General features: G+C 44.7%; 1 protein-coding gene across 2 annotated transcripts in view; it reads left to right on the top strand.

The window, feature by feature from the left end:
- Nucleotides 1–13,395, top strand: part of LOC126161507 (E1A-binding protein p400-like) — a 175,710-nt gene that overhangs the window by 123,991 nt on the left and 38,324 nt on the right. For both annotated transcript variants that reach the window (XM_049917412.1, XM_049917411.1), the window contains exon 6: nucleotides 1,854–2,315. In XM_049917412.1, the coding sequence (XP_049773369.1) occupies nucleotides 1,854–2,312 (459 nt within the window). In that variant the 3' untranslated portion in view covers nucleotides 2,313–2,315. The remainder of the gene's footprint in view (nucleotides 1–1,853; nucleotides 2,316–13,395) is intronic.

The raw sequence follows: 13,395 nt of genomic DNA, 5'->3' as shown, positions 1-13,395 counted from the left end.
AAACGGCAAAGGATCATTCTAAAACACCCTAGTTCGGAAAAACCCTCGGTGTCACCCACCCACCTTTGTTGAGCACTTTGAAAGTGAACCTGTACAGGCAGAAAATGTGACGAGAGTACCAAGCGTCCGCAGGCAAGCTACGCTGGTGCTGAAACTTCCTGGCAGATTATAACTGTGTGCCGGCCGAGACTCGAACTCTGAACCTTTGCCTTTCGCGGGCGAGTGCTCTATCACCTGAGCTACACAAGCACGACTCACGAACTTTCCTCACAGCTTCAATTCTGGCAGTACCTTGTGGTGTCACCGCCAGGCACCACACTTGCTAGGTGGTAGCCTTTAAATCGGCCGCGGTCCGTTAGTATACGTCGGACCCGGGTGTCGCCACTATCAGTGATTGCAGACCGAGCGCCGCCACACGGCAGGTCTAGAGAGACTTCCTAGCACTCGCCCAGTTGTACAGCCGACTTTGCTAGCGATAGTTCACTGAAATTACGCTCTCATTTGCCGAGACGATAGTTAGCATAGCCTTCAGCTACGTCATTTGCTACGACCTAGCAAGGCGCCATTACCAGTTACTATTGATGCTGTAAAACATGTACCGTCAAGAGCTATGTTCACCAATTATGGATTAAAGTTAAGTATTCCAACAGCTACGACCTTTTTTGCTAAAGTCTGACTTCCTTAAATGCTCCAGACCTCACGCCAACCTGCGTGAGCTTAAACGCGTGCCTTTCGGCTTCCTGTCTTGCCAGTCCACTACATACCTCGTCTCCCACTTTCCAAAGGTAGGGCAGAGGCCGGCCGGCGTGGTCGAGCGGTTCTAGGCGCTACAGTCTGGAACCGCGCGACCGCTACGGTCGCAGGTTCGAATCCTGCCTCTGGCATGGGTGTGTGTGACGTCCTTAGGTTAGCTAGGTTTAAGTAGTTCTAAGGTCTAGGAGACTGATGACCTCAGAAGTTAAGTCCCATAGTGCTCAGAGCCATTTGAACCGTTTGGTAGGGCAGAACAGCTTCTGCGAAGTTTCGAAGGTAGGAGACGAGGTACTGCCAGAATTGAAGCTGTGAGGATGGGTCGTGAGTCGTGCTTGGGTAGCTCAGATGGTAGAGCACTTGCCCGCGAAAGGCAAAGGTCCCGAGTTCGAGTCTCGGTCCGGCATACAGTTTTAATCTGCCAGGAAGTTTCATATCAGCACACACTCCTCTGCAATGTGAAAATCTCATTCTGGATACGCTGCTACTCTTGCGCCTGATAGTAGGCCACCTGGCATTGGAGCTTGTCGAAGACGTTGCTGCCTTTCAGGCACCAATGACTTCGTCCTGGATTAGGTCTGTGCACAGATACATTTTTAAATTTCTCAGTAAAGGTGGGCGGTTGGCAATGAGGGTTTTCCTGAACTGGGGGGTCTTAGAGGAACCATTTGCTGTTGTAATCGTGCGTGGGTCAACGTCTGGACCAAAAAATATTTCAAACACCTTATGATAGGCAACCCAGCTTACGTCGTACAAAATCGTGATAGATTATTTAAGTTGTTTGCCTACCTTGAGGTGCTCTACAAGTTTTCTGGGTCTGTTTTACAAAGCTTGACCAAAACGTTTACGTGTAAGGGCCACACTAAACCCCTGCTTATATATCCGCATCAGAGTAGCACTGAGTTGTATATACGCTGTAGTGACGCCCTCCGACGGAAACTTTTTGATCATATCTTCTACTTTGCCCATCCTGTACGAGAAGACCAAAAGAATTTGCTGCATAGTGCGACATTTTATTTCTTTGTGTTTGGTAACATGATCAAGCACCCCTGCACTGAAACTCTAGCAACAACAACAATCACAACGAGAGGGTGTTACTGCAGGTTCCCCCTGCGGCGGCGGCGCCTGCGGCGAGCTCGGACCCGATCTACTCGTCGGAGCTGTTGTACGACCCGGCGACGGGCCAGTACAACACGGTGCTGTACCAGACGCTGCCGCAGACGCAGGGCGGTGAGCTGAACCTGCGCGCCAGCATCCAGCCGTACGTGGCGCCGCAGCAGTCGCAGCAGCAGCACTACTTCCAGCAGCTGCTCCAGTCGCAGCAGCTGTACGCGCAGCAGCGACAGCGCTCACGCTACGAGGTGACGACGCCGCCGCCGGCGCCCGCGCCAGCTGCGGCGAGACAGCAGCAGTACCGACAGGCGCAGGTGCAGCAGGCGCCACAGACCTACTATTACGTGGCCGCACCTGCTGGCCCCGCAGCCGCTGCGCCTACGGGCAGGGAGTCCCTATCGCACGGCCAGATAGAGGCCTTCCTCCGGGGGCACAACATCGCCTTCTAAAAGGTAACCATCTCTCGTCTTCGGCCACTTGTAATACTGTAATGATCTCACCTGGGGCCGTATGCTCTCGGGTACAGCTTTCTGACCTGCCCCTAATACAGGTTTCAAGTTTCTGTGAAACTTGCAGGCGTAATTAACCTCATTCTCTAGTGTAATCAGTGTGATTGTGACCAAGCTACTAACACACTGAGGAGACAAATCTCATGGGGTACCTCATAAAATCGTGTCGGACCTCCTTTTGCCCAGTGTAGTGCAGCACATCGACCCAGCATGGACTCAACAAGTCGTTGGAAATCTCCCGCAGAAATATTGAGGCATGCTGCCTCTATAGCCGTTCATAATTGCGAAAACATTGCCTTTGTAGGATTTTATGCGTGAACTGTGAAATATGTGTGAAATCTTATAGGACTTAACTACTAAGGTCATCAGGCCCTAGGCTTACACACTACTTAACCTAAATTATCCTAAGGACAAACACAAACACCCATGCCCGAGGGAGGACTCGAACCTCCGCCGGGACCAGCCGCACAGTCCATGACTGCAGCACCTAAGACCGCTCGGCTAATCCCGCGCGGCTTATGCGTGAACTGACGTCTCGACTATGTCCTGCGTCGAACGGTCTGGCTGACCAAATCGTTCGCTCGAATTGTCCAGAATGTTCTTCAAACCAATCGCGAACCACCGTGGCGCGGCATCGTGGTGCATTGTCATCCATAAAAATGTCGTATTAGCAGACACTCACATCGATCGTCTGCTGCCAAAGCCCGATAACGCCAAATTTCGCAACACTGTCCTAATGGATGCCTCCATCATCCGTTCCACGTTGATTTCCATGGTTATTTCACGCATCGTTCCTTGTTTGTCAGCACTGACAACACTACGCAAACGCCCCTTCTCTGGGTCCTTAAGTGAAAGCCGTTGGCCACTATGTTGTCTGTGGTGAGAGGTAATGCCTGAAATTTGATATTCTCGGAGCACACTGAATTCCGTAAAGATTTTGGAAATGGAATGTCCCACGCTTCTAGCTCCAACTACCTATCCACATATAAAATCTGTTAACTTCCGTCGTGCGGGAAACCTTTCCACATGAATCATCTGAGTACAAATGGGAGCTCCACCAATGCACTGCCCTTTTATATCTTGTGTACGCTATACTACCGCCATCTGTATACATTCATATTGCTGTCCCATGACTTTTGTCACCTCGCTGTATATAAGTGGCACATATCTGAAAACGATACAGGTGGAAAAAAGTGCGTAAACTGTTCATGAAATCGAAAGTAATCGGCGTAACTGTTAATATATTTACCCCCTGTGAGAGAAGACGGTCAATGCCTTCATGGAAAAGTGTTTTCAGTTACTTACGGAATCCTGATTGTACCCAGGCGTGCACCTCTTCGTCCAAACGCAAACGACGTCCGCGACGCGAAAAATATGGAAATCACATTGGGATAGGATGTGTAAGGGGTTCCCAGCAAAACATGTGCAGCGTAGTCGAAACGACCATGGCAACATCTGGACGTGTATTATCCTGCAACAGAATGATATCCGCCGTCAACGTTCCTGAGCGTTTAGACTTTACTGCGCGCTTCAGTTTCTGCAAAGTGTCCACTCACCGCTTTGCGTTAATTCTAGCATTGTGCTCCAGAAAATCAATGAGCAGCGGTCCCTTGCAATCAACGAAAAGGGTCACCATGACTTTCGCGGAGCTGGCGTGCATGGCTTTGGATTTTTCGAAGGGGATGAATCCATGTGCGTCCATTGTTGGGCCTGACGATTGCTCTCCCGTCTCAAAATGAGACACCTTGTTTTATCTCGGGACAGGAAACGTCATTCTTTATCGCGATGCCGTTCCAGGTGCTACAGTGATGTCGACATTCTATTCAACTTCGGCTCCTCCGTCATGCTGTTAGGAACCCATTATGCAAAGATTTTCCAGATCTTCAGATGCTCTGGAATGATGGCGTGACAGGTACCGTGACTGATCCCTAACATGAACCGAAGGTCTTCAACCATCCGGTGTCCGTCATTTCTGATGGCAGCCTCCGCCGCAACAGTGGCAGAAGGGGTAATGAACGATGAGACTATGGTGGCCGATAGCTGTCTTTCAGTAACACCCGATCGTCTCGGGTTAATACGAGTATATTCCACGCAAACATACGTGCAAATAACATACTGTGTTCTCCAGGCACAGTAAACATTCAGGAATGAATTTCTCTCCCTTTACATCTTCCGTAGTGAAAAACCACTCTACACCTCGCTATTCCGCTTTTCCAGCCCCACAGTGAAGAGGCCCACACAAAATTCGCTAACTTCAAGTCGAGCACGTCTCACAGACATACGACATAGCTGTGAGCGTTGGTGCTGTTCCTTGCCGACTCCAAATAGACAGCGTTCCTATACACAAGCCTATCGCCGTTACCAATATAGTCTCTCTTACAGCGTCTGCCTCTGGATTTGATTGAGCAACTCTGAGATGAATTCACGCTTAGTAAATGAACTCGTAACGAAACACGCTGTTTTTATTTGATCCTCTTTATTTGGTCTATCAGTCCTAGATCCTAGACCACCGAATACTGGTTGCAGAAGAGATTTGTAAGATATCTCATTTGTGGGTGGACTGACCATCCAGTTGATTTTCTGTGGTCGCTCCTTACGCATACTCTCAGCTCACTTAATTGATGTAGAGGCACTGAAATGAGTGGTAAAGGGTGTTTAGACCGTACGACTTTAACAGAAATTTCAAAATGGTTCAAATGGCTCTGAGCACTATGGGACTCAACTTCTGTGGTCATCAGTCCCCTAGAACTTAGACTTACTTAAACCTAACTAACCTAAGGACATCACACACACCCATGCCCGAGGCAGGACTCGAACCTGCGACCGTAGCGGTCGTGCGGTTCCAGACTGAAGCGCCTCGAACCGCTTGGCCACTCCGGCCGGCCAGAAATTTCATCTCAGAATAAAATTTAGATCTGTCTGTATAACTACTCTTGCCTGGATCACCGTTTCTAAGAGGCCTGACTAAAAATAAAAAATAAACAGATGATGCCAAAAAGTGAACAAAAAATTGAAATTTCAAAGAATAAACAACTGACCCACTTTATAAGCGCCTATTACGAATTTTTGTTTTACACCTTTATACAGAGGCTTAACTCTAAATTAAATGCGTATGCTGAAGGTACACATTTCATCAGTTAATTACTAATAGAAATATTCCTAAGTTACGTAACTAAGAAATTAAAAGAACGAATATCCGAGACGCACTGTACAACGAATCTTCAGCCTTCCCAAAATCCAGTACATCAGCGTCGAGGTGATATTAACCATTAACCTTCCTTTTGTGATTTCCTACTGCTGCCTTGGTAGTATACGAGTTGGGAAACTGTAAGAAAAAGATAAGGCCGATTTATACAGAGTGTCATTTTTCTCAACAAAGGGATATTCCTGAACGGAACCTGAAACATAAGTACAGAAAATGGTATATTGTGACCTCTCCAACAAGTACTTGCCTGCGAATTATTTATTGGGATCTAGATGTAAATGCAAATTCAGATGTATAAATATATGCTACTTCCTCGTTTTCCAGCTCTTCATTCTCAGACTGGGCGCTGTAACGTACTAACAAGATTCCTTGATAAAAAGATACTTTATTGCTGGGTGACAACTCAAGAAATTTGCTTGGCCCTAAGAAGCGTCGCGTCTTTTAGAACGTAGACACGTCTCGTTATTTTTGTTCGTCTCTGCATTTACTGGAAGCCGTCGCGAACGAGAGACGGAACCTTTATCATTGTTGTTTCCCTAGTAGCGTGACAAGGCAGGGCTATATTCTCATCTGGAAGCTACACACGGACACAAAAGTGTTCCCAGCAAACATCGAAGTCCTTGCAACCGATATAATATATTCTCTGGAGAGTTGGAGAAAGTGTAAGAAGAGAGCAGTTGTCAGAGCCAGAATATTTCACACTTTATGTATGCAGCACTCGTGTTAACCTGCTACACATGTGGTCCACTTTTCGTGCAGTGAAACGCTAATGCGACTTCCTATCTTCAAACACACTCTCTCTTAAAACTTTCCGCCGCATCTGGAAGAAAACTTATTTCCTTAATAGATACTGATTACCTGGTATCCTCAAGTTTCAACTGCGATATTAACGAAAAAAAGCCTGCATGAATTCATGAATTAAAACCAATTTCAAGACTTCTGCTTACTACTTCCCATATTATGAACAAACAACACATTAAATTACTACGTTAGTTAAGTTTCTTGGTCTTCCAAAATGTGACAATATAGATCTGCACCATCCAAAGAACGATAACGCTGGATCACTGATCTTTCTGTGGCTTTCTCTTCAGCATTTAGGCAATGAGGAGTTTCGATGATTTTGGACAGCAAAAAATATGTGTAAGTGAAAACCGCATCAGGGATCAATAACAAAAGAAAACCTTGGATTATTTTTCGTGTTATATAACAAGCACTTCAGTTACCTAGGGAGATATATTATTTCAATGGAGATACGTAGATATTAAATTATAGAAATATTAGTGAATACGTAGCATTGTAAACCGAACATTAAAATTCAGGAAGATATATAAAAATTAAATTCTATAAGGTGATAGCTGCACATGTTATCGTATTTGGCAGTGAGACCAAGCTCAGGTTGCTCAAATGAAATGTTTAGGGCTAATCAAAGGTCGCACTAAGTTGGACAGGATACCTAATGAATACATTAGACAAGAACTCAATATTTTTGCAATAAATGACAAAATAGAAGTGTATAAACTAAAATGGAAGGAATGTCTGGAACGAGAGGGAGAAACAAGTATTATTGCAAAATGAGAGGAAAGAGGGACATAGGACAGCCAGTGAAAAGACCAGATCAGGTCGATAAGCCGAATATGTGAAAAGCAGAAGAAGATGAAGAAGACAATGCTGTAACTCAAGGAATATGTACAGGCCAGGCCGATAATTAGGTGTTTAGCAGCGAAATACATTTTAAACGCAACTCTTAGGAGGGAGGTACACAGTCATTGTGTCATTGTGGTAAACATTGTATTAGGTAGGCTGTTCTGGCAATCACTAAAAGGAATAGCAGAGGCATATTGCACTGAAATTAACTGACCACATTAAACAACAAGTCATCACAGTCAAGCACAAAAATCAGATTTGTCCCACAAAAGCTGGCAAAAATGTTTAAAACAATGACTGTGGGCGTTGTCTGGACATCAGTAAATTCTAAGGGTTTATTGATGATTGAGGACGATATACTGAACAACATTACATCAGATTTTACATCATTTGCAGGCTAATAATTGTAGGCTTTACAAGTCATATGTTTTATGTGGGTTATCACCTCCAAGTATGTGTGACAAGAGCAAGCCATTAATGCTTATTTTCCCCTGGGTAGCTGGTCAGGTGTGAAGTATGGACGCGTGGTCACCAAACGTTAGGTCTATACCGACAGACATAGTCCACCTAGTGGTGTAGTTATGGCCATAACATAAAACGAAACTGTAAGGTCGTAAAGTTTGTGACATGTTTGTGGTTAAGACTATTCAGCACAGAGAAAAAACAGTCATTACACTGCTGTGTGTACATATTAAGGCACCACATATAAAAATATCTGCACTGATACCCCTTACACCCTGTGTAATGCAAGTACAAGAGAATCCTTAGAATAGTGAAACTAAGAAAAAATAGTTACTTCACTGTCCAGCAAACCTCTTGCCATTTCAATACTGGACCACAATGACTGGTGAGCTCCTTTTCGTACCAGTTAAACACTAGTTTCAACATTTTTAACGAAATCTTTTATGGGAAGAGAATCCAAGAGTTTAAGATGAGGTGCTATAGAAGGCTGCTGAAAATCAGGTAGACTGTTAAGTTCAGAAATGAGGAAGTTTTCCGCAGAACTGGCGATGAGAGAAACATATGTAAAACATTGAAAAGAAGTAGTGGAGGGACAGTAAAATGTGTGTTAAGACATCTAGGCATATCTGCCATGGTATTAGAGGAAGCCGTAAAGGGTAAAAACTGTAGCGGAAGACTGACACTGGAATAAATTGAACAAATATTTGAGAACGTTGGGTTGAAGTGCTACTCTGGGATGGAGAAGATACCACATGAGAGGCAGTCTTGGCGGGCCGCATCAAACCAGTCGTAAAACTGATGACGAGCTCTCTCTCTCTCTCTCTCTCTCTCTCTCTTTCTCTCTCTCTCTCTGTCACACATACACACACACACACACACACACACACACACACAATAAAACAAAAGGTCTAACACACAAAGAGGAGGACCAATATGCGTAGCACGTTTTCCTCGTAATATATCACCAAGTGGCAAATCAAATACGGCATTGTGGTCCAGGAAGCGAAGGAAACACTTTCACTCGAGAGCGCCTAGAGCAAAATAAACATGGAACCGGACTTCCCACCTACCAAAGCGGAACTGCTTTGCATAACCAGAGCGCATGTCCTCTGGCGAAACTTAGATTCCGGAGTGATTTCGAAACAGAATGTCTACAGCAGATTGTTACGGAGGACGCATTCCTACTTTGCAACACTGCTGTCGTTGAACTGTTGTCTCTTATACGATTGCGCTGCTAACGGATGACTGACTTTTGGTGCTCAGGCGGTATGAAAACACAGAAAAAAACGTTCACAGTGCTCCGAAGCACTCGCACAGGGTGTAATCCAAGGTGTAAGATATTATTTAGGAGCCTTTAGCGATGGGCTACCGTAACAGTTAAGAATCTGATGACGTTTCTAATTGGGCAGCGGGTTAACACCGACGTGAAAGATTTCCGCCGCCTAGACAGAATCTTTGTGTCATCACATAAGAGAAGGCATTTTTGAATTTCTAGAAGACACCGCTTCGTCGCTAATAATTACGTGATAAGCTGGGTCTTAACCATAGGTGTCTTGAGGTATGTGGCCGGCCCGTCGAGAGTGCTCTTGTATTAGCTACTGGTTTCGTCTGTATATCACAGGATTTCCCCTTATGTTTATTTACTGGTTATTTAGCCTGAGCAGATTATGGCCTTAAGGCCCTCTCTGACATCTGACCAGGAGTAACACATACCAATGATGCTACAAAACCGGCCTTGGCGACCGAGCAGTTCTAGGCGCTTCAGTCTTCAACCACGCGACTGCTACGGTCGCAGGTTCGAATCCTGCCTCGGGCATGGATGTGTGAGATGTCCCAGTAGGGGACTGATGGTTCAAATGGCTCTGAGCACTGTGGGACATAACTTCTGAGGTCATCAGTCCCCTAGAACTTAGAACTACTTAAACCTAACGAACCTAAGGACATCACACACATCCATACCCGAGGCAGGATTCGAACCTGCGTCCGTAGCGGTCGCGCGGTTCCAGACTATAGCGCCTAGAACCGCTCGGCCACCGCAGCCGGCAGGGGGGGGGGGGACTGATGAACCATTTTTGATGTTACAAAAACATTGACAGGAGTAATAATAATAATAATAATATAGCACTAATAATAATAAATTAATAATACTAGACACAATAATGATAACAATATTTGACAATAATAATTGCAAACAATAGATGACACTAATAATAATAATGACATAGTAATAAAGGGCATTTGAATAATGTGGATTACTTTAGCACATTCGAATACATTTTTAGTATTAAAGAAGCGGAAGGAAAAAAGAGAGAGGATAAAATTGAAATGACAAAGGAATTGGCTTTTAGGAAAGAACATAATTTAAACAAAGAACTCTGCCACCACGTAGGAGGGAAAACTTATGGCGTATGGGAGTTGACGAGAGTGAGCTGGAGACTAGTACACAGGAGGAAAAAAAATGGTTCTGAGTATTATGGGACTTAACTTCTGAGGTCATAAATCCCCTAGAACTTAGAACTACTTAAACCTAACTAACCTAAGAACATCACACACATCCATGCCCGAGGCAGGATTCGAACCTGCGTCCGTAGCGGTCGCGCGGTTCCAGACTGAAGAGCCAAGAACCGCTCGGCCACCACGGCCGGCAGTACAGAGGAGAGATGGCTATTGTGTTAGGTGGGCCCTTAATTGTCTTTTGGAGGTTGGAAGGACTTTAATTTTTCTGATTTTTTGAGAAATATCGTTCCAAAGTCGGGTTCCTGATACAGAAAATGATTTATAGAACATGCCAGTGTTTTGTGATGGTACAGAGAATATTTTACTTTGTTGAGACCGAGTATTTCTGCTGTGCTGTTCAGATACTAATATAAAAGATGAAGGTAAATAAGAGGAAGCGCAGGGATAAAGAAAAAAATAGAAATAGTCTCTATGCTTGTGGGCAGGTAGCCATAATTATTGTTCGTAGGCAGGAATGATAAGGTCGAAATAGCGAAAGTGAGAAATGTGTCGCACACAAGCATTCATCGCGAGTTCTAGCCTGAGTGAGCTTTCCTGTGGAAGTCCTTCGACAATAATAGCATCACCATAGTCAAGCATGAAGTGTATTAGTGGCTCTACGAGCGTCTTTTTAAACTCGAAAGGATATACTTTTTTTATATTTATGTGGTGAATGAAGCGATGTTGACACTTTCTTCCAGACTTCAGTTGTATTTTCAGACCAGCGTAAGTGATTATCAGGACAACATTTGTGTGTTGAATAATGTGACGAGATTTCGCCTTACAAGGTAGCACCTTACAATGCGTTTGAGGACTGTTACCAGAAACTGTGGCAGTAAGGAAGAATATTTAAGAGTACCTTGTCAGTGATAGAGTATTCACTAGATTCGCAACACGAAGTTGCAGAGCGGTAATGGAGGGAATTAGCGCTGTCGGAATAACTTAGCCATAATTATATGCTGTAGATAATCATGCTTCTTCTTTAAAACTTCTGGCGTACTCAGTGTTATTATGATATACAAAGATAAGCTCAGACGTTATGCCCGCCTTATTAATAGCGTGTTGGCGCACCTCTGGTACGCAATACATTGGCGACTCTGAGTTGTATGGTTTCGATAAGTCCTTGGTAGGTTTCAAGAAGTACGAGGCATCAGATGTCTACGCACCGGTCACACCATTCCGGTGAACTACGGGCCGATGGTTTGAACGCGTAGAGTTGGAGCCCGATAGCTCAAATGGTTCAAATGGCTCTAAGCACTATGGGACATAACATCAGTGGTCGTCAGTCCTCTAAGACTTAGAACTACTTAAACCTAACTAACCTAAAGACATCACACACATCCATGCCCGAGGCAGGATTCGAACCTGCGACCGTAGCAGCAGCGCAGTTCCGGACTGAAGCGCCTAGAACCGCTCGGTCACCGCGGCCTGCAGCCCGATAACCTCCCGGATGTGTTCCATCGTATTCAGACAAGGCCAAAATCTGAGTTCCCAACATGCCACTCGAATCACTTCAGCACGGTTCTAGCCTTGTGACTGAGACAGTTATCCAACTGGAAATGCCATCCCCACTGGGAAAATCATCAAGCATGAAGTGATGTAGGTGGTATGCAATAATGTCTGCTTAGTCCAAAGTTGCCAGGATGCCTCCGATTACTACCATAGGGCCGTGGAAATTCAGATGAATGTCCTTTGTAGCATAATATTGCCCCCATCGGGCTTTGTCCACGACGTGATGCCTGTTTCAAACAGCCTCTCACCTGTATGACGCCGTATTCGGACAGAGCATCGACTTGGTGTACCAAGAAAGATGACTTATCCGACCAAGTTACACGTTTGCATTGATTCAACGTACAATCTCGATGAAACCCTGCCCAATGCGATTGTAACTGATGACGTCGTCGGGACAATATGGGAATATGCAGAAGTCACCTGCTACATACCTCACGTTCAACTATTTTTGCTGAATGGTGTGCTCCACTAGTGTCTGCACCAGCACTGTACTCTCTCGATCTGGCACATATTGCCTCATATCCCTCCATGTTCTGTGATGAGCCATGGACATCAAACACCCTGTCGCCCACTCATGGTTTCACCGCCCTTTAACGACTTTCCGTAAATGATCATGACATCAGCATGCAAACAATCGACCAGCGTCCCAGTTTCTGAGATATTTAATCCAAGGCGCCGGGCCATAACAAACTCCCCTTTCTCAAAGGCGCTTATGTCAATGAATTTCTCCATTTCCGGTCCGCGTCGTTGCTAAAAACTGTTCCCCATTTGTCTCTGCTGCGCTTATTTTCCTTACCGTTTTACGTAGCGGCAACTCCAACAGGCAGTGTTCTACGCAATGGTTATAATTACAATGGAGCTACTTACAGAGATAAAATGTGAGCTGTAATTATTGTATGGCAGCGAAACTTGGCATGTGATAAGAGTCATGGGATACCTCCTGATAAGCGAGTGGCACTTGCAACCTGAGTCCTCAATTATTTGCTGGACGTATTCCTGTCTCTGTCTTCCTCTACAGTTTTTACCCTCTACAGCTCCCTCTAGTACCATGAGAGTTACTCCCTGATGTCAGTTTAAGCACAGTCGTGTATAAATGTTCTAAGGGGACGTTTCATATGTCGACCCTGCAAGGATTCCGCATTGGGTATCGCCCAATGACTCGCGCACATGTTAGACTCCTTGGTCCGTGTTACATATGAAACGTCCCCTTAGAACATTTATACACGACTGTGCTTAAACTGACACACAATATTTTTTTTAGCGCAACGCAATCTGACTTTCAGAAATCCCTACAAAGGAATGGCCCTGACTAACATTAACCTATACGTTTCACAAATCACTTACCTCACCAAAAATCTTCGTTACTCGAACTACTGCAATACAGCGAGCCTACTGCAATACAGCGAGCGCCACTACTGCCAGCTAAATAAAAGATTCAATCTACGGAAGTCACTAACTACTGATAGGGATAGTTAGGAAATGAAAGATTTTAATACAGAACAAACACTGTATTTACCTTAATAATCATAATATATATATATATATATATATATATATATATATATATATATATATATATATATATATATATATATATATATCAGTTCAATTTCAAAACTCCGCCATCTCTCTCCCCACATCCACCACTGCTGGCGGCTCACCTCCAACTGCGCAACGCTACGCGCTGTTCACATCCAGCTGTCG

The sequence above is a fragment of the Schistocerca cancellata genome, chromosome 2 (assembly GCF_023864275.1).
Source record: "Schistocerca cancellata isolate TAMUIC-IGC-003103 chromosome 2, iqSchCanc2.1, whole genome shotgun sequence".
NCBI lineage: Eukaryota > Metazoa > Arthropoda > Insecta > Orthoptera > Acrididae > Schistocerca > Schistocerca cancellata.
This window is presented reverse-complemented; position numbering and strand designations above follow the sequence as displayed.